This window comes from Dermacentor variabilis, chromosome 8, assembly GCF_050947875.1.
Source record: "Dermacentor variabilis isolate Ectoservices chromosome 8, ASM5094787v1, whole genome shotgun sequence".
NCBI lineage: Eukaryota > Metazoa > Arthropoda > Arachnida > Ixodida > Ixodidae > Dermacentor > Dermacentor variabilis.
Genome location: NC_134575.1, coordinates 142,689,806 through 142,711,738, shown reverse-complemented (window position 1 = coordinate 142,711,738; position 21,933 = coordinate 142,689,806). Strand labels below are relative to the sequence as shown.

The 21,933-nt window shown below is 46.2% G+C and overlaps 1 protein-coding gene across 10 annotated transcripts in view; it reads right to left on the bottom strand.

Moving 5' to 3' along the window:
- The window catches only part of LOC142590639 (uncharacterized), a 139,644-nt gene that overhangs the window by 85,793 nt on the left and 31,918 nt on the right, over positions 1-21,933 (bottom strand). For 8 of the 10 annotated variants that reach the window (XR_012830207.1, XM_075702996.1, XM_075703003.1 and 5 more), the window contains 2 exons: positions 21,172-21,360; positions 1,560-3,696 (listed from right to left, as the gene is read on the bottom strand). Coding sequence is in view for 9 of the 10 variants with exons in the window: in XM_075702996.1 (XP_075559111.1) it covers positions 1,560-3,696; positions 21,172-21,360 (2,326 nt within the window). In the remaining variant the exon portion in view is untranslated. The remainder of the gene's footprint in view (positions 1-1,559; positions 3,697-21,171; positions 21,361-21,933) is intronic. The other 2 variants (XM_075703000.1, XM_075703002.1) reach the window with 1 other exon arrangement.

Below are 21,933 nucleotides of genomic sequence, written 5' to 3'. Positions count from 1 at the left end.
CAAGTGAAGCATAACAGAATGAAGCCTCAATGCAGCGAACGACTGCACGTCTGCAGGCATGTTTTGACACCGTGCTGCGAGCTTTAGGCTGCAGCACATCAGCATTTGACAGCACACATGTAACCATTGTTGCGAGGATGCTATCGGAGCTGTTAAAAAGTAATTTTGTCATAACTAGGGACTTTGACGCCTACCACGACTTGTGATGTGCCATTGAGACAATTCAATCTTCCTTTTCTTCTTCTTCTAAATTCTTGGACATTTCAATGTCATTATTTCTCAAGTTGTGTCGCGCTCTATGTTTATCGGTCTTCACAGCGAGCAATTTCCCACTGCTTCTTTTTCTTAATTGAGCATAAATTAAGCAATTGTTTGGTGCTAAAATGAACACGAGCATATCCTACGCCTTTTTTTTATGTGCTTCTTGCCCTTGCCTTTCCATTCCAGTGAACTTGCCAGTATCTAGCATCAACGAGTTCATAGATCAAAGCTTCATAACAGCCGGGCAGCACGCATGGGCGAGCGTCTCAGTGTGCACTTTCTGCTACTCACTGAACATCGCAGCCCCGACGCCGTAGCAGATATCTTCCTCGCAGAAATGCTTGTTGCACACTCGAGTTGTAGCCGATGGCTGCTTGCCGGTTCAAGTTTCGCGATCCAAGCTTCATGGAGCTACTTGTCCTGCGGGTGCATGTGAAGGCTGACACAGGGCTCCCATGTGTACGTCCGGCACTGCGGCACCGAGCAGTAGCCTACCAAGTTGGACTCCTTCAAAGGCACCACTATCTATTAGTATAGTGCTTTCAAGCAGACATCCAAAGTGGGAAAACTTCCTCACTTAATCAGAACCGCAGTGCAGGTGGGGCTTTAAACTTTCATTTTCAGTTCGCTTCAGTGTTCCTGAAGCAGCCGACGCGGCCACTGTGTCCACGTGATCCCTTATATTATGTCACACAGACAGTGGTGCCAGCTTTTCAAGTGGTGGAGCTCACCCCCAATGTGGAACACAATTTTCTAATACTATTCTAATAAGCACAACTTCGTCAAATTTCCATAGAGTCCACAAAAATGTGGGGCCATCACCCAGTCACATATGTAGCTATTCGTCACGGCAAACAAAGTCACGCTTTTCAATTTCTGTTTCTTATATATATAGAAGCTCTAAAATGTAGAAGAATGGTGAAGTACTATGAGTTATACAATGGGGACTACAACATACATTCAAGTTGAAATTTGTCCCTTCGTCAAATGCAAAAGAGCACTCAAAATGGTGCTATTGAGCCATCAACAAGTACTATAGCAAAGCGCTAATGCACATCATCTATAGCTTGAGACTGAACAAATTACTTCCGGGTACCAAACAAAAAAAGCTATATAACATAATACAAAAGCTAATATCCAACTATTTACCAGTGAAACATGCTAGCTATGCGTGAAGCTAACCTGGAGCACTTTCTTACCGACACTTCAGGCCCCTATAAAAATTTTCACCCTTATTTGATTATTGTTGACACATCACACAATAACTTGTGAAAGCCATTAAAAAGCTCACTACTCACTTTAGGTGTTCACTGCCAGCAGTTGCAGATGACTCATCCAATGAGCTTCCGCTACTTTCTAAAGATCCACCCAGTTCAGCAGAAGAATTCGCTTGGCCATCATGATGTTCATCCACACCTTCATACTGTTCTTCATCCTCCTCAACATCACCCGAAGAGTTGAGGGTAAGTGCCAGGACATCACGTTCTGCATCAAACGACGAGCGGACGCTGCTAATAGAGGAACAGATAGAGTGTTTGTTGGAGCTTGGTGATGCAGGCACAAAACTAGCATCACCTCGGCCCCAGTCGCTAAGAAAAGTCTTGCCAAACATTGGTAAGGTATAAGCAGTCGCAGCACTGTCTTCGGTAAAAAATCCAGGCAATGAAGCAGACGACAGTTCAGCCCATTTGTCATCGAGGGCATCAGTAAACACGTCGTCTACTACAGTTTCCTCTGCTGAATCATCGCCAGGCACATTAGGTATGTTGTGCAAAGTATTGTCAGCAGCACTGTCTTTCACAGGTGCAGCAGGATCTTTGGCCACGTCAAGTATAGAGGAAGTCCAAGGCACGACACGTCCAGTCACTTTGGACGAGTTGTCGAAAGGAATGTTGAAACTGCCGTCGGGTGTCTCATGGGTGGGAAGATGATTTGTCCTGGCAAAACTTTTTAGGGTGTCACTGAAGACACGAGAAATGAAGCATGCATCGGCACTGTGACATTTACCCAGCAAGGTTGGTGTTTGTTCAATTCTGTCAGGTGATGCAGGCACTCGTAAAGCTGTGGGCTTCACAATTGGAGGGGATCCTCTAGTGGTTTCAGTGTTTTCATCTGCATGTGCATGAATGTCCGGATCACTGCGACAAGAAGCAAGGTCATGTTGCTCTCCCACTTGCTCACATACAGAGTTCCTCTGAGGTTGGACATCACCACCCAATCGGTGACTACTTTCATCAGTAGTGTCATCTGTCGACTGTGAGATAACACTTGAACAGTTCACTTTACGATCAGCTTTGATGAAAGTTTTTGAAATATTGAGGCCTTTTGTTTTGCGAGTTTGTTCTCCCACCCTTGCGGCATACATATTTCTCTCACTGCTGCGAGGGTTCACATAGAATGAATCCTTAGTCGGCGAGTTGCATGGCTGAACAATCTTGGCATCGGTTCCATTCACGCTGTTGCGACCATCTCGATTCAGTCCTCTCAGCAGTAGCTGGGCCAGAGACGGACTCTCAACAACAAACGACCGTGATCGGCACAGTGAGGGCACCGACACTTTGGTTGAGAAGCATTCCTCTCTGATTGGTGATGAAAGGGGTGTTGTCACTGCCATTGTTGTTAGTGTTGCAGCTGAAGTCCCTTGTGTTGTCACTGGCATTTTAGGTGAAATTATCATTGGCATCGTCATTGGTTTTGTGGCTGATGTTTGTGTTGCCACTGCAGTCATCACTGGTGTTTTATGTGGCATTGCCATTGGCATTGTTGTGGGAGCTGCACCTGATGCTGATGTCATTTGTGTTGTCGCTGTCATCACCGATTCTTTAGGCAGCATTGTCATTGGCATCACTGTTGATGTCGCAGCTGATGCTGATGTCACTTGCATTGTCGCTGTCATCACTGGTTCTTCATGCAGCGTTGTCAGTGGCATCGTTGTTGATGTCACAGCTGATGCTGATGTCACTTGTGTTGTCGCTGTCATCGCTGATTCGTTAGGCAGCATTGTTATTGGCATTGTTGTTGATGTCACAGCTGATGCTGATGTCATTTGTGTTGTCGCTGTCATCACTGGTTCTTTAGGAAGTATTGTCATTGGCATCGTTGTTGATGTTGCAGCTGATACCAATTGTGCTGTCATTGGCATCATCACTGGTGTTTTAGGTGGCGTTGTCATTGGCATCGTTGTCGGTGTTGTTGCCGGTGTCACCTGTTTTGTTGTCAGTGTCATCTCCGTTGTCACCTCCAGCAGTGTCATTGGCATTATCATTGGCATCGTTGTAGGTGCTGCCTCTAGGTACTGCTTCGGTGTAGTTGCTGTTAGAGGCATTGCTCGTGTTGCCTCTGTCAATGTTACGGGCACCTCCGTTTGTCCAACTTGGTTACCAGGCACTACTAAATCCTTTTCTGGGGACAGCCTGGTTCCATCCTTTTGATGACCTGCATAACAGAGCAGACAGCTTAATTCTTGAACAAGTGCAGGGCTGTAAATCAGGTTCAGAAACTGAAAGAGCATTAAGCTGAATGGAAGCTTAGGTGCAAACAATACAGGAAACCCTTGAACACTGCTATTTTACAGTGCCCTCTGTGCCTCACTGATTAGTTAAAACTCCAGAGAAATGCTGAAGCCCGTGTAAAGCATGACTTAAAAGTGGACTAGTTGGTATTCCATAACTAGTAAACCTGAAAATGCAAAGGAAGAACAGTGATGACAGGACAAAGAATGCTGTGTAAAGCAGATCATTAGGGAAATTGTGTTGTGGCAGCAAGTGCAAAAGCCGACACAAGAGTAACTAACATAAGATGCTCGTGGCCATTGCTTCTTATCACGGCACCTCAGGTGCAACTTGTTTCATACGTCACACTGTCGTGACGGTAAAGAATCAAAGCCAACCAATACCGTGAGTTAAACTTAAACACTTATGCACTTTATTGGGCAAACTAGCACCCAGGAAAGTAAGTAATAGTTAAAGCACAAGAACAACAGCATGCACTGCGAACGGTTGGTGTAATATAAACTTCAAGTCTGTTCACTATATTTGTAATTGCATCGCCATATGCTCCATGGTAATTGTTGGTGCTTACATACATTCGAGAATGCACAAGAATGTTTGCGTCGTGCAAGCAATCTAATTAGACAATAATCTTTTCTTACAGAATCGGTGGCAACATTCAACAAACTTTGGACGCATTGTGTGCGTTTTGCACCAAGCGATAAGTTGACAACAGTGATAATCTCATAAAAAAAATCTTCACAGGTGTATGCTTGTGCAGGCAATTCACACATCAAAGACAGCACAGCTGCATAAGCAAGTCGTTTCAACCTCCAGAAGTCCTAGTCGTCTGTTCTTCCACTACCAGAAATCTACCCAAGATTTGTAAATGCTTCCCTATAACCAGTGCAATTACTTTGCTACACCCAAGCCTTTGCAATTACTTCACTATAGCCAAGCTTGGCGCTTCTACAGTCTGCATTATATCAGGCACCTGTTCCTATATTGTGTGCGGTCTCTATTGTGGCTGGCATCTGTCTGCTCGTACCAAGGGCCACGTTCGGCTGCACTGTTGGCTATTTGTAGCGACGATTCCTCACTGACGTTGGCCTCTGGACATGTGTTCTCATCGACGCCCTCATACTTCAAGACTCCCTTCACTGGATGTGTTTCTGGACTGCTCTTTCATTGACATTTGACACCGACCATGCCATCTGCTTTCACTTCCACAGCCATGTGCTTTTCTAGCTGACCTCCAACATGAGGCCAGTAAAACTTGATGCAAGAAACAAAAATTACAAAGTACTGGCTAAAGCAAAACTGCGCAAGGAAGTTGTCTATTTGAGTGAGGTATATGCAAGATAACTACTTTTCTACACTCATAATTATGTCTTAAAGCAAATTCGGAGCTCCAACATAGGTTGCGTTGCTGGCTTTTCGTTTATAACAACCATGCCATCACACACGCCGGCCTTCACAGCCACATGAAAACTGCTGCAGAACTCTCTTTAATACAGTCGAACCTCGATATAACGAAGTTGTACTTGCAACGAAAAACTGCAGTAGTAACATGAATTTCGTTAATTTGAGGTTTTAAAGTTTCAGCATTAAATATAACTTCCCAAATTCCCAGAGCATTCTGGATGCATAATATCTTCTTAGTAAGCATTTATAAACCAATCGCAACAAGGTCAGGTCATAACAGCACGGTTAGGAGCACCAGCGCATGCAGTGCAGTACGCACCAAGAGCAATGCATCGACGTGGCTCGTGGCATCCAAGATTTGCGTGTAAATCTTGGACGCCATAGCTGACAGCACTTAGTGCCCGCAGCTGGTGCCCACAAATTAAAAACTGAAGTGTAAAAAGATACAGATACTGGACCTGAGCCAAAAAAAAAGTCAGTTTCGCAGGAAAGGTGGAGCATTGATGGCTATAGCAAAGAGACTACACAAAGTAAGGTTCGTAGTTCTATTGGTGTCACGTATGCTACCACGAACTCGCAGTCACAATGCAAGCGAGCGCTTCGTACCGAGTCTCGGAAACTTCAGATTACCCGACCGCCAAACACTAGACATGCGGGAACAAAATGCACGTGAAGGCACCATCCATTTTGGCTTACCACAGAGAGATTACCTCCAAGATCGATATTGCATGTGGCCCGTGCATGGACGCGCCCAAGGATGAAAAGGCAGATAGACGCACGTTCCTGCCCCCCCCTCCTCCCCCTAGCGCGTGCTTGATCACATTACCACTCCTTCCCTTTCTCCCCATTCCTCTTGGGCAGAAAGAGCCGTCAGCTCTCGTGTTGTTTACCAACATGACAAATGGCACAGCGCTGTCTCCTGCCTACCGCTTCCCAGCATGCACGCTTTCACAGCAGTTTTGCCACTTAAAATTTTCCTGCAGAAGGACACTTAAAATACTTTTTGCCTCATTCAACATTGTTTTTTGCTAGATTTACTAGCCATACAGGCTCCAAGTAGATGATTGAAATGCCCGAAACCTTCGTTAAATCAAAACTGTGTCGCGAAGTTACTTCATTAAATCGTTCAAAATAAATACATCATTTTCAATGCAACTAAGACTGCGAAGTGAAAATAGTTTGTTACATGGCGAATTTCATTAAATCAAGGTTCGCTTTATCGAGGTTTGGCTACATTATAGTTGCTAAAAAAGTAAACCAGTGAAGCGTGGCAATATTCTTTCAGGCAGTGGACGTAGAGGTGCAAGCAAGAGAAAGCTGCTGGTCATAAACAACACACTTTGTTGAGAAAATGCATTGCTGTCTCAAATACAGAGCTTAAGACATATGGTATTTAACTAATGATAACACACCGCTGAATCTAACATGCCCCTAATTTTTGTGGGTTCAAAGTCAGAAAATAAAAGTGCACGTGAATGTGTTACATGTAATGTGGAAAAGAAAAATGTAGCATGCACCTACGTTCTTCATCAGAAAAATGTGACACCCAGAGGTTACTTTCACAGCAGAGAAATTTATTCACAATGCCCGTCTTCACTGTTGGAGAGCTCCTTCTCGCTGCCAACTGACCACATCATGTCATCCTCATGACGTACATTTCTAGAAAGGATGGGATGGTTGTCCATGTCTGGACTATTAGCTAACTTGTCCAGTGATGCACACTTCAACCTATTGTTTGGCACAAAAGTATGGTACCCATTCATTAGCCACTTGCCAAGCAGTGAGTAAACACGATCTTTCACAGGCTAACCAATGGACAAGTCCATCAAACCCACAGTAACCTTCGCAAAAACTTGTCCTGCCTCCATTTTGTGATGGCAGTGATGCTGCCTCTGACGGTTCTGACAGTAGGCTGTTGCGAATGCTGTGAATGTGGTTTTGATTTCATGTAAAATTGTAATACGCAAGGAATTTTAAGACGCATTATTTCAGAACTGCACACTGATTCAGGTAATTACAGTACTTTAGGTGTCGTAAGATGACTCCGCACAACCAGTACCAACACATTTCGGTGCAAGAGCACTAGATACGAGCATGCATATCTCACGGACCACAATGCCTGAAGCTACCCAAGAATACGTCCTCCTTGAAAACAGTCAAACCTCTATACAGCAAACACACATTCAGTATTATGAATGTATTTTCGCGACAGATGTGACTGTGTTGCAACGAGGTTAGTGTGTCTGATCGCTTTGGTTCATATTAAAAAATGACTGAGCGCTATAAGGTACACCGCATTTCACACGTGCGAGCGCTCTTAGGTGATTGTGCGTGTGTGGTTATGTTAGTTCTCTGTTTCGTCGCGCTATGCACACGACCCGTTGACTGCGATTTTTTTGTTGTGTTTGTGTGTGTGTGGTGTGGTCAACGGACGACGACAATGTCCCGCCCCAAGCAGTGTAAATCTCTGACGCTGGAGAAAAAAGTTGCGTTAATCAAGGAAGTGGAGAAAGCAGGAAGGTCTAAAACAAGCATCGCCAAACAATTCAGCATCCCCTTGTCGACGCTTTCGACGGTTCTAAAAAATCAGCAGAAGGCCTTGGATGGCTTCGAGCAAAGCTTTTCCAGTAAGCGGAAGCGGATTCGGGCCTCGAAATTCTCGGACGTTGAAGCGGCACTGATGTGGCTCCAGAATGTCAGGGCAGCCAACCTTCCCGTGACAACCCCAATGATGATGGAGAAGGCAGACGCTCTGGCGTTGCAGATGGGCCACACAGACTTCCATTGCAGCAATGGCTGGTTTCAATGATCTAAAAAGAAAAATGACAGGGCCTCGAAGCCTATCCACGGTGAAAGCGGCACCATTGATGAAGGGGCTGCCGACACCTGGCGCAACCACCACCTCACTGAGCTGCAAAAGGCTTACGCGGGCAAGGACATTTTCAACCTCGACGAAGCAGCACTGTTCTATAAGATGCTGCCTAGCCGCACATACACGCTGAAGGGAGAAGCGTGCTCAGGTGCTACGCAGCGCAAAGACTAAGTGACAATACTTTTCGGAGCCAACTCCACCGACGATGAAAAACTGCCGCTGCTTGTTATCGGTAAGTAGCTCAATCCAAGGTGCTTCCGAAATGCACAGCTCCTGAGAGATGCGGCTTACAGCACCAATAAAACGGCCTGGATGACTGCAGCGCTCTTTAAGAGTATGTGCGTGCTCTTGACCACAAAATGGCAAGGGATGGCCGGAAAGTGTTGTTCGTTGTGGACAACTGCTCCAGCCACGGAAAAATCAACAACTTGGAAGCAGTCACGCTGGAGTACCTGCCTGCTAATGTGACGTCCGTGCTCCAGCCGATGGACCAAGGAGTCATTGAGGTTGCTCGCAAGTTCTACAGGAAGAGCCTCCTGCACCGAATTTTGTGTTCTTATGACAGTGGTAAGAAGTATGAAATAGATTTGTAGGGTGTAGACCACCTGATCGCTGAAGCCTGGCGACAAGTACGTCCATTCACGATTGCTAATTGTTTTGCGCACGCAGGATTTTCGCGCGCCAAGAAATCGCTCGAGCCAGACACTGACGCATTCAGTGATTGCGATGAACTTTGCGACAAAGTTCGCAAAGCTACCGGCTGCGCCAGCGATGCTGAAGACGGCGAAATCACTTTTAAAGACTATGCGCTCTACGAGTCAGACGTGCCCGTTACCGGAATGTTGTCCGACGCCAACATTGTCGAAATGGCAGTGAACGACGGTGATCACGCTGATGAAAAACAACGTAGAGAAGTGCCGACAACTGCTGAAACAATAAGCTTGCTCCGCAACAAAGTCGAATGCAGTGGCGACGAACAACGCCTCATGCAGTGCGTTCAGCAGCTCGAGGACGCTTTTCTCATGCCGAATGCCAACACAAAGTAGGCAAGCATCACCCAGTTCTTCTTTCCAAAATCTTAAATGAAGTTTTTCCTGGGAATTCTGCATTTTTTGCAAAAGCTCCCCTTGTGCTATGGAGTGTTTGTTAGCAGTGCTGATTGTTACTGGCTCTTTCAGTGACCCGGTCAGTTAAATTTTTGGCATTTTGCTTAACTCAAAACTCGGCTTATCTTGAAATTTTTGTCATATTTTAGAGCTTCGAGTTAACGAGGGTTTAACGTATTATTCCGTAAGTAGTTAACCTAAATTAAAAAGAGAACAGCTTGTTAATCTGAAAGGTTTGTTAATTGAAAGGTTAATCGAAAAGTTTGTTAAAGGGCCTCTGAAACGGTTCAGACAAATTTTGCAGATGCGTAGGGTACAGCTAAAGTTAATCATTTGCACCACAATTTGTGTGAGGCGTCTCATATTAAGAGAGCTTGTAAATGGGACACAGCGCCACTTCCGGCACACAACACACCGGAAGTGGCGAGAGCTTTCGAGAGAGAGGAAAAAAGAGGGACAAGGAGCAGAGAGAAGTGCGGTGAGTGGACCTAGTGCGAAAGGAAAAGTAAATAAAGTAATCAGAAAAGGGACCTCGCGCCTGACATTCGGCACAGCGAGTCGGATCATGTGTCTGTGTGCCTGGTGCGCAGCCTTCACGAAGGTCCGCTCATGGGAGGCCTGCCCTGCGGAGTTGTTTATGGCTGCACCATCGCCGCGCTGCTACAACCCTAATCTGCCCTCGTTTTGAAGGTGCTCGTGGCACAACAAATGCCATAGAATGAAGCGTACGAGCTGATAATGTGTACTGGTCTTTTTGCAACAAATTAAGCACTCTCACAAACTGTTCGTGATAACAAAGGTGCTTACGAATATCATCATCACCAGCAGCAGCAGCCTGGCTACACCCACTGCAGGGCAAAGGCCTCTCCCATACTTCCCCAACTACCTTGGTCATGTGCTAATTCTTGGAATCTTGGAATGGTCTTGGAATCCAGTCTGTAACCCTTAAGGACTATTGGTTATCTTCCCTCCTCGTTACATGCCCTGCCCATCTTTTTCTTGATTTTAACTAAGATGTCATTAACTCGTGTTTGTTCCCTCACCCAATCTGCTCTCTTCTCATCCCTTAACATTACACCCATCATCCTTCTTTCCATAGCTCGGTGCATTGTCCTCAATTTAACCCTTTCAGGGTCAATGACGTAAATATATGACGACGCGAATAGGTCCAAAACGGTCAATGCCGTATATTTACGGCGCCGTCTGTACGTTTAAAAAGTGCGCCAATTTCCTAATTTCTTTTTTTCCCTGGCACGTGCTACCACTATGTGGGAATACAGGGAATTTTTTTATTGTGCCTCCCTCTCTCGGTTTTCATTAGATAGTTTGTTTTAGAGCTAGTTTGCTCCAGCGCGTCTATATACTACCGCTCGCGCATTGGTGCGCGCGCGGGTGCGCGGGCGGCAGTTTGGGCTTTGTTGCACGGGCGGTTTCGGCTTCTTGCGCTTGCAAAACTGATGGCTATCTCATTACTAATCGCTCGAAGGGCGGCCGCCTGTTTCTCGCTTATTTAGTGCTCACAGGGGTGCGCATACGCGAAGGATGCCGCCATGCATGCGTTTCCTTTTCTTTTCTTTTTTTTGGGGAGACTCATGATATCTAATTCCCTCTGGTTGGTAATAAGATGATGCTTAGCAAAAGTTTCTCACACGTTTTGCTTTTTTGACGGGCACGCTGTGGACGTAAATATTAGTGTAAGAACAGGAACATTTCAGACTTGCGAAATATTTTCATGTGCGCATATTCCAAGCCTTGAACTATAACAATGCATCAAATTTTTAATTCTTATAAGTTTGTTTCATTTTTTTTATTGTTGTTATGCATGAATAAAGAGTACACATATACGAATGCAAAATATTTGTTTCTCACTTTACGGTGACCCTAGAAAAATTATGGTAAATTTTTTTATGGATAGGTCCATCACAAGAATTGAAATGTGCGATTACCTTAGTAAATACTTTCTATGCAACGGACAGAAAGCTGATCGGCCTATAATTTTCAAGTCTTTGGCATCCCCTTTCTGATGGATTAAGATTATGTTGGCGTTCTTCCAAGATTCCAGTGCGCTCGAGGTCATGAGGCATTGCGCATACAGGGTGGCCAGTTTTTCTAGAACAATTTGCCCACCATCCTTCAACAAATCTGCTGTTACTTGATCCTCCCCAGCTGCCTTCCCCCTTTGCATAGCTCCCAAGGCTTTCTTTCCTTCTTCCGGAGTTACTTGCGAGATGTCATATTCCTCTAGACTATTCCATCTTCCATTATAGTCGTGGGTGCTAGTGGTACTGAATAAATCTCTATAGAACTTCCCAGCCACTTTAACTATCTTATGCATATTAGTAATAATATTGCCAGCTTTGTGTCTTAATGCATACATCCGATTCTTGCCTATTCCTAGTTTCTTCACTGGTTTTAGGCTTCCTCCATTCCTGAGAGCATGTTCAATTCTATCCATATTATACTTCCTTATGTCAGCTATCTTACCCTTGTTGATTAACTTGGAAAGTTCTGCCAGTTCTATTCTAGCTGTAGGGTTAGAGGCTTTCATACATTGGCATTTTTTAATCAGATCTTTCGTCTCCTGCGATGGCTTACTGGTATCCTGTCTAACGGAGTTGCCACCGACTTCTATTGCACACTCCTTAATGATGCCCATGAGATTGTCGTGCATTGCTGCAACACTAAGGTCCTCTTCCTGAGTTAAAGCCGAGTACCTGTTCTGTAGCTTGATCCGGAATTCCTTTATTTTCCCTCTTACCGCTAACTCATTGATTGGCTTCTTATGTACAAATTTCTTCCATTCAAGTCTAGGCTAATTCGAGTTCTTACCATATTATGGTCACTGCAGCACACCTTGCCAAGCACGACCACATCTTGTATGATGCCAGGGTTAGCGCAGAGTATAAGGTCTATTTTATTTCTAGTCTCGCCATTCGGGCTCCTCCACGTCCACTTTCAGTTATCTCGCTTGTGGAAGAAAGTATTCTTTATCCATTCTGCAAACTCTACTAATAACTCTCCCCTGCTACTCCTATAACCTATGCCATATTCCCCCACGGACTTGTCTCCAGCCTGCTTCTTGCCTACCCTGGCATTGAAGTCGCCCATCAGTAGTGTATTTTGTTTTGACTTTACCTATTGCCGATTCCATGTCTTCATAGAAGCTTTCGACTTCCTGGTCATCATGACTGGATGCAGGTGCGTAGACCTGTACGACCTTCAATTTGTACCTCTGATTAAGTTTCACAACAAGACCTGCAACCCTCTCATTAATGCTATAGTATTCCTGTATGTTACCAGCTATATCCTTATTAATAAGGAATCCGACTCCTAGTTCTCGTCTCTCCGCTGAGCCCCGGTAGCACAGGACATGCCCACTTTTTAGCACTGTATATGCTTCATTTGTTCTCCTAACCTCACTGACCCCTATTATATCCCATTTAATACCTGCTAGTTCCTCCAATAGCACTGCTAGACTCGCCTCAGTAGATAACGTTCTAGCGTTAAATGTTGCCAGGTTCAGATTCCAATGGCGGCCTGTCCGGATCCAGGGATTCTTAGCACCCTCTGCTGCGTCACAGGTCTGATCGCCGCTGTGGTCAGTTGCTTCACAGCTGCTGGGGACTGAGGGCCGACGTTTGATTGTTGTATTCATATAGGAGGTTGTGGCCAAGTACTGCACCAGGATGGCCAATCCTGCTCTGTTGAGGGAGTGCGTTACCGGTTCTGGTCACCGGGATCAGGCCACACTCCAGGCCTGCAGGCCTGTTGGTGAATATCACCTCTGGTTAAATGCAACACGCGCAAGTTTGCATGTTTATTAGGCCACGCATGCTCCTGGGCACGCTATCTCGGACCCAGCAACTGTCGCAAAGTGTCGTCGCACAGAGCCGTTCGCCTGCTCTACACAGCAGTGTACGGCGCTGTACTAAAGACCCACACATTGTTCAATCCGATGCAAATATGGTGAGACTGGTTAAACAATAAATTGCTTTGCCTAAATAGAAACAACAAAGTCGTGTATAAAGCTTCCCAAGAGCGAGTCATTCTTATTACCTAAATGTCTGGAAATTATTCAGCAAGGATTCTCTGTCCCATCTATTTGCTCAGGATCTTGTAACTGTGATTCTCCTGCAGCAAAACTATTCAGAACAGTCCTCACTTACATCAGTCTATCCTGCTTGAAACTCCAGTAGGTGTTGTTATCCCTTATATCGGAACAGAAACGAACATCATATTTACTCACATAACAAACTCACTTTTTTTCCCCTTATACCAAAGGAATGTTGAGGGCTACATCTAATATGCAGGGTAAATTTTATTGTAACTTCAAAGAAAAGGCAAAAATTTAAATGTAAGAGACATAATTTTACAGAAGAATAAACATGTGTCGGTGCACATATCATAGGCACTGCTAAATCATTACAGGGAACTCACCACTATCCCTGAAAAGAAATAAGTACAATCATTACAGCCTACCGGTACTAACATATGGGGCAGAAACTTGGACGTAAACTAGCCACGGATCATGTAAAGAGCGATGAAACGAGAACTGTTAGGTGCAAATGTTAAGAGGCAGGAAGAGAATAGAGTGGATCAGAGAGCAAATGAGGGTAGTAGATATTCTATAGTCGGGTACAGCTTTAGAAAAAAGGGGAGGCGGCGCCCAGATGACCGAAGTGTGACAACCGATTGTCTCCACAACTAAAATGGTCCTGCTCGAAAAAACATGCTTCTAAAAAACGTAATTCTCAGTATACATAAATACTTTTGTATTTTGATGACTGGTTTGATAGAGCTCTCGTGATTTAAATGCAACAACACATATCAGACTGCGAGAGAAAAATAACCCCTGCCTTCTACAATGCTGCACGTTGTCTGCTTTTTAGCTTCAGTGGACGGGACCAAAGAAGAAAGAGTAGCTCTGCATGGCCTTGGTGCTGGTTTAATGCACACGGCACATTTACTACTTGTTTTCCAAGCTTAAAATGAATCAGTTGCTATTTAACAAGTACTTAAAAAACAATGCATTTATTGAAACCATTACAAACCTGGGGCAAGTAGACGATCGAGGCAGGAAACATACCAAAATGCTTCATTTATCGTTTTAAAGAAATACTCTTGGTTTTAAATAGCATAAAATATATATTTATTTAGTTTTGTGTTTTCACAAACTTGTTTCCAAGAATGTGATAGGTTTTTTTTTCGTTCCTTTTCACTTTATTTTTAATTTATTTTTAATTTTTTGCAAGCCTGCAGTCTCACCAGTTCATGTAGTGCAGCCTTACTAATGCTCGCTGCTATCTTTCAATGCCGGATCACGGCTCAGAATGAACGCACATGGCACAAATGGTGCATCGTAAGCTCACAGTAATATTTCTGGCATGATTGACCACCACAAACAGTTTGGGAATTCACTCTGACGAGGGGCAGATGCACACGACTGATGTGACTTGGGCCAGTTCGAAGAGCAGGCGGCCATCTGCTCCGATGGGGGGTTCACCGGCCATCCGGCTCGTGGCATTAGTCTAGAGTGCATGCCCATTGGTCGAGGCTCATGTGCAGAGTGTGAGGAGTGTGTGAGGGGTAAACGCCCCTTTTTTTCTAAACTTGTACCCCACTACAGCTGACATTAGAGAATTTTAGTGCGTCCAGTATTCCAGCAAGCGCAGGCGGTTTGCCGTTGAGCAGGGGCGCGAACATGAGCGGCCAGATTGGTGGCACCAGCTGGTGTTGCAAAGCTCAACCACACAAACACAGAGCCAATTACTATAATCTGCTTAGCTGCTAGCATAAATTTTTGACAGCAGCGAAGCAGAATATAGCAATATAGGTACAAATATATATATACATATATATATATACATATATATATATACATATATATATATATATATATATATATAGGTTACTGCAATTTTATCGCTGTGTTTTTCTGGTTGAGCTCTACGCCACTAGGCGGCTGCACCACTCCGGCCGCTCTCGTTTACGTTCCACCCATCCGGCAATCCGCCCAAACAACCCCCGTTTGCCGGAATAGCGGACAAGCTAAAAGTCCCTATTAAGAGAAGAAGATGGAGCTGGACAGGCTGCGTAATGCATAGGGACCATAACCGGTGGACTATTAACGTTACCGAATGGTTGCCAAGGGAAGCGAAGTGCAGTCGAGGACAGCAGAGAATCAGGTAGCATGATGAAATTAGGAAGTTTGCAGATACAGCTTGAAACCCGCTAGCAAAGGACAGGGGTAAATAGAGATTGCTGGGAGAGGCCTTCATCCTACAGAGGACATAAAAATGATGATGACGAATTATTTAAAATGCATTGATAACTTAGCTTTGCAGTAAGTATACATGTCTACTATTTGCAAACAATGACAATTTTTCGGTCTTCGGCAGCTGGAAGGCATGACACGTGTGATTGGCAGCGAGCACCCTCTTGTGTTGCTTTTGCCAACAGCATACATGGAACTCGTCAATACCTGAAGTGGCTCTAATGTCGGCTGCAGCACCAGAGTACAAGGAAGATTAAGACAGCCTGGCATGGAGAACACCAGCAAGTCAGCGGCCAAGGAAAAGAGATATGCCAGGCTGCTCCACCGCTGAGGCTTTGTCGTTGCTGCAGTCACCTTCAACGCAACCTCAACATATTGTTACGTAGGAAGACGCAGCCGAAAAGCTATATACAAGTATATTTACAAGGGAATACTTTACACTTGGCCAAGAGGCAACAGCCCGCGCTAGCCTCCAATCGTTGTCGTCGTCTTCTTACTGCTCGCCTCTTCGTCACTGTAAACACTGTTCCGTAGCACTAGCCCCGGCGGCAAAAGCGCCGTCCCGGAGCGACTAAAGGCCAGACTCAGAAGCAATGTAGTAGGCCTTGAGCCTACTGATGTGCACGACATCACTCGATGCCAGAGTAGAGAACGAAGTTGAACACACAGGAGCGATTTCGTACGTAACAGGCATCACCTGGCACAGCACGTGGTAGGGCCCTGTGTATGGCGAAAGGAGCTTTTCTGAAAGTCCGACGTGATGAGAGGGCGACCACAGGAGCACGAGCGCACCAGGCAAAAACTGTACGTCACGGTGGCGGGCGTTGTACTGAAGCTGCTGAGTGGTTTGCGAGTCCGTCAGTCGAGCATGGGCAAGCTGGCATGCATGGTCGGCAAGGGCGATGGCGTCGCGCGCATACTTGCTTGTTGAGATTGCAGCAGGAGGAAGTGCTGTGTCAAGGGGCAAGGTCGGTTCGCGACCACACAGTAGGTAAAATGGAGAAAATCTGGTGGTGTCGTGCCGGGAAGAATTGTACGCAAATGTGACGTAAGGAAGGGCAATGTCCTAGTCGTTGTGGTCCTTGGAAACGTACTTGGACAGCATATTGGTAAGAGTACGGTTTAACCACTCTGTCAGGCCATTGGTTTGAGGATGGTATGAGGTAGTCAGCTTGTGTTGAGTGGAGCAGGAAAGCACAATGTCGGTGATAACTTTTGAGAGGAAGTTACGACCACAGTCAGTAAGCAGCTGTAGCGGGGTGCCATGAAGTAAGATAATGTCACGCAAGAGAAAGTCCGCGACATCAGTGGCACAACTGGCAGGGAGAGCCCGCATGATAGCATATCGGGTGGCGTAATCAGTTGCGACAGCTACCCATTTGTTCCCAGAGGATAACGTGGGAAAGGGACCGAACAGGTCAAATCCAAAACGAAAGAACGGTTCCACAGGGACGGTGATCGGCTGGAGATGACCGGCAGGTAGCACCTGAGGTGTTTTCCGACGCTGGCAGGGATCACAGGCAGCAACATAGCGTCGGACGGAGCGAGCGAGACCAGGCCAATAGAAGCGGCGGCGGACGTGGTCGTACGTGCGGGTTACCCCAAGATGTCCTGCAGTGGGTGCGTCATGCATCTCAAAGAGCACAGTCAGTCGTAGATGTTTTGGCACGACAAGAAGAAGATCAGATCAGTCAGGGAGGAAGTTCCTTCTGTACAGAATGCCGCCCTGAAGGACATATCGGCGAACGGATGCGTCGGTAGGTGTAGAGCGCAGACGCTCGATGAGTGCTCGCAGCGATAGGTCTCGGTACTGCTCATCGGTGATGTTAGCGAAGGCAGACACAGAGAAAATGCCGTTGGCAGTACTACTATCGGCGTCGTCAGGCTCGTCTACCGGGTAGCGAGACATGCAGTCGGCGTCCTTGTGTAGTCGGCCAGATTTGTAGGTTACAGTATACGAATATTCTTGGAGGCGTAAGGCCCAGCGACCAAGTCTTCCTGCAGGATCTTTCAGTGAGCATAACCAGCAAAGCGCGTGATGGTCTGTGACAATGGAAAAGGGTCAGCCATATAAGTATGGGTCGAACTGCGCAACTACCCAAACTAGGGCCAGACACTCATGCTCAGTGATGGAATAGTTGCACTCCATAGGTGAGAGGAGCCTGCTGGCGTAAGCGATAACACAGTCGTTGCCACGCTGGCGTTGGGCCAGTACCGCGCCAATTCCATGACCGCTGGCATCAGTACGGACTTCGGTAGGTGCAGAAGGATCGAAATGGGCCAGAACGGGAGGCGCTGTGAGAAGGTCGATTAGATGCGAGAATGTAGAGGCCTTGTTATCGCCCCACTGAAAAGGGGCGTCTTTATTCAAAAGCTCGGTTAGTGGTCGTGCTATGGCCGCGAAATTTCTCATGAAACGGCGGAAGTATGAACAAAGGCGGATGAAGCTACGCACATCCTTGACACACTTCGGAACAGGGAACTGCGTAACAGCATGGATCTTGCCTGGGTCTGGTTGCACTCCGTTCGCGTCAACGAGATGTCCAAGGACGGTAATCTGGTGACGGCCGAATTGGCACTTCAATGCGTTGAGTTGCAGACCGGCTCGACGAAAAACATCCAGGACTGCTGAGAGGCGCTCGAGGTGCGTAGCGAATGTTGGGGAGAAAACTATAACGTCGTCCAAGTAGCACAGGAATGTGGACCATATGAAACCGTGAAGAAGGGAGTCCATCATGCGCTCAAAAGTGGCAGGAGCGTTACATAAGACCGAACAGCATCACTTAGAATTGATAAAGACCGTTTGGTGTTACAAAAGCAGTCTTCTCGCGGTCGAGATTGTTCACGGCAATTTGCCAGTAGCCGGAGCGAAGGTCAACAGAGAAGTCGCGAGCACCGTGGAGGCAGTCAAGGGCGTCATCTATCCGAGGTAGGGGATACACATACTTTTTGTAAACCTGTTAAGGTGCCGATAATCCACGCAAAATCGCCATGAGCCATTCTCCTTTGTTACCAGTACAACAGGTGATGCCCATGGACTACATGACGATCCAATAATGTTTTTGGCAAGCATTTTGCGAACTTCTGCGTGAATAACTTGACGTTCAGCCGGTGACGCTCGATACGGGCAGTGATGAATAGGAGGGGCATCGCCGGTATTAATGTGATGTTTAACAGCTGTAGTTTGGGCCAAAGGACGATCGTTAAAGTAAAAAATATCGTGGTAGGAAAACAGAACGCGGTAGAGCTCACGAGCGTGCTCGGATGGTATGTCGGGTGCAATCATTTTCTGTAAGTCGGCGATGGTACAAGTTACCCACTGCGATGGTAGAGGAGGATCAGCTGAATTGTCGTCTACTGCAATAGATGCTACTGAGGAATCCTCGAATGAGCAAAGCTGGGATTGTCGTCGTTGGGGCGAAGGCGAACGAGAATAGGGGCGGTTCGGCGCAGGAGAATCAGTGGCGGCATTATCGGAGCGTGCGACATAGGGACGAGAAGGGCCACCTGAGGGGCGAGAGTAGTCAGTATAAGTAGACTGGGTCAGGGAACTCCAGCGACTGTGACAGTGCCGAGAAATGTGCCCGATTCGACGGCAGTGAAAACAAATGGGCTTGTCATCAGCAGCGCCGTTCAGATGAGTTGCGGAAACGTGGTGGGTAATAAGATGCGGGACGGGGCCGAATCGATGCGATGAAGCCGGGTGGTTATCAGGGCGATGGGCCGAGCTGATGGTGTGAAGACCCATGTTTGCGATTTCCTGGTGGACAACTGCCTGGATCAGGGAAACCACAAACGAAAAGCTATATACAAGTATATTAACAAGGGAATACACCACACTTGGCCAAGAGGCAACAGCCTGCGCTAGCCTCCAATCGTCGTCGTCTTCTTAATGCTCGCGTCTTCGTCATTGTAAACACTATTCCGTAGCAATATTGTTGACCCAGAGAAGGGCCATCATGGCAACCAGGCACGGGGCTCCCAGTGAAAACCATTTGTAACTGGTCCTGCCACCTCTTTCATTTTTCCAAGGGCACAGCTCAGCAATTTGGTTCCTGCAGCTGCAGGCCCACTTCTTCCTTTACTGGGTCAGCTCAAAGCGAGACAAGTACCACCTGGCTGTTGAGTTCCTGCCAATCAGCCCTCTGGCAGTCTTATCCCTACGCTGCACCGTATATTCCACAGCTTTCGACTTAAAACTAACTGAAGTTATGGTCATTGCCCACCGCAAAAGCAACACAGAAAGAAAAGTTATCAACAGACAATGCTGCCAGGAAGCAATGGCCTTCAATGTAAAAAAAGAATCATACAGATTCTACACACTATGGGAATCAGGTAAGCGAAGGTTTGTCAAGATGGCTAGATAAAACAATGCATCCTGGTAAAAAAATGCAGATTTTGTCAACGAACCCACCCCATAATGGTTATCAGCCACAGTGACCTGCCTTGCAGAACAAAGGGATCATAGTCTCAAGCCATTGGCACTGCACCTCGACGATGCACGAGATAAGACCATATGAAAACTGTCGGTATTGACAGCTTCAAGTTTACTGTCTATTCCACTGAGACCGCTGCATGTACCACGGTGTGGTCTATACTTAGCAGGAACACTGGTGTTTGTGTGCGTAATGCTTCAGCAGAAGCCTTTGCTGTAGAGCTGACTGAGCGGAGCGTGACGGTGCATCCAGTTGGCTTCATCACCTTTGCAACCAAATGCACTGCATGCACTTGATGGCTCTGGAGACCTTCTGACCCTCCATCATATGCTGGCCATGCGTGCATTACTGATAGTGTGACAGCACAAGCGTGCCCTTCAGTGTCTACATGCAGTAAACTCCTGCTTAACTAAAAGCTGCAAAAATGGGGAAAAAAATTTTGAAATAAACAAAATCTCGACATAGAAGCCCGGTGACTGTGGATAGATCGCACGAAGCCTTTCCAAAATGGTGCCAGTATTATTCTCGGTCCCTTTCGCATGTCTCAGCACTGGGGATGTAGGTGTCCATGAGCAATGCCACTACTGACACTGTGTCAAGATAGCGCAATTTGCACAGAGTCCGGACAATTCACCCTAATGCAATATTTGAAGCCAGTTATCCGAGCATAACCGCTTCCAGACTTCCAAAATGCTGGTGCTGTTACTTTCTGCATCATAATGAATTCCAGACAATTTAACTTCAGAAACTGAAACTGAACATCAGAAGGGGGTAATTTTCGCACCTTTAGGATATGCCCCATGAGTCACGCTGCATTCACGCCTCCCCACTGTGCTAGCACGAAGAAAGCATCCTTATCAAGTCGCATTCTCGTTGCAATGCTGTGGGCTCACAGCTTCTTGAGAGTGCAGCACGAGGGCTAACCATGCCTGCTCAAAAGTGCCAAACATCTTACTCAAGGTAACAATTAATACACGGTAACCAAATTGATGCACAACCGAGATCAACCTAAATGATAAGGAAAGAAATGACTTTGGCTTCCAGTTCACTGCTGCTGTGTGAGGCAACAACAAATTGTAGCAAGCAGTAGAGCAAGTGCGTGCAAGCGGTGTTAGACACAACAAAGGGGGAAAGATAAGCCTTAATCAATATTTTTGAGGTATCAGACCGCAAGTCAGCAAGGGTTTGCTATAATTATTATCACAACAAAATTAAGTCTCTCCGTTTCCCTTATACTTTTTGTTCATTTAAAAGGCACTGTGTCACTAGGATTTTGTTGGGTATGAAAAGGCAAAGTTTCCGAACTCACCTGCTACCTCATCATGCCTGCTGCCTACAGAGTCGGCCGTGCTGGTGCCACTGGTCTCCGAGTCTGAGCTGCTGGGCACCAAGGTCGCCGAGGAGCCAGTCTCGGGGGTGTCTGACACAGCCCATCGCACGTCTCTTCCTAGCCTTGTCACAACAGGCAATGTCAGACATGCCCCACTGTCCGCAGCTGCTAAATACCAAGAGGCTCAATCAATCAACGTTTACCATACAAGCACAAAGCACACACACCACCTGGACAACACAACCGCAACACATCTTCATAATCAGCCATTTTTTATGTCCACTGCAAAACAAAGGCCTCTCCCAACAATCTCCAATTACTCTTGCCTTGTGCTATCTGACCTCGTGTTATGCCTACCCATTTCCTTACTTTATCCCACCACCTAATTCTCTGCCATCCTCAACTGTGTTTCCCTCCTCTTGGCATCCATTCTGTAATTCTAATAGACAACCGGTTACTCGCCCCATGCATTACCAGTGTATCAGCTATCCCCGTCTGCTCTCTGATCCACGGTGTTCTCTTCCTGTCTTATTGCATTAGGCTTGAGATTTTTCGTTCCGTCGCTCGTTGTAGGGCTCTCAATTTTTTCCCAAGCCTCTTTCTTAACCTCCAAGTTTCTGCCCCATATGTTAGTACCTGTAGAGTGCAATGATTGTAACTTTTCAAGGATAGCGGTAGCCTGCCAAGGTTACTAGAACACAAGGTTGCAACAAAGGTCGTTTGTCTAACAGCAGCGATCCC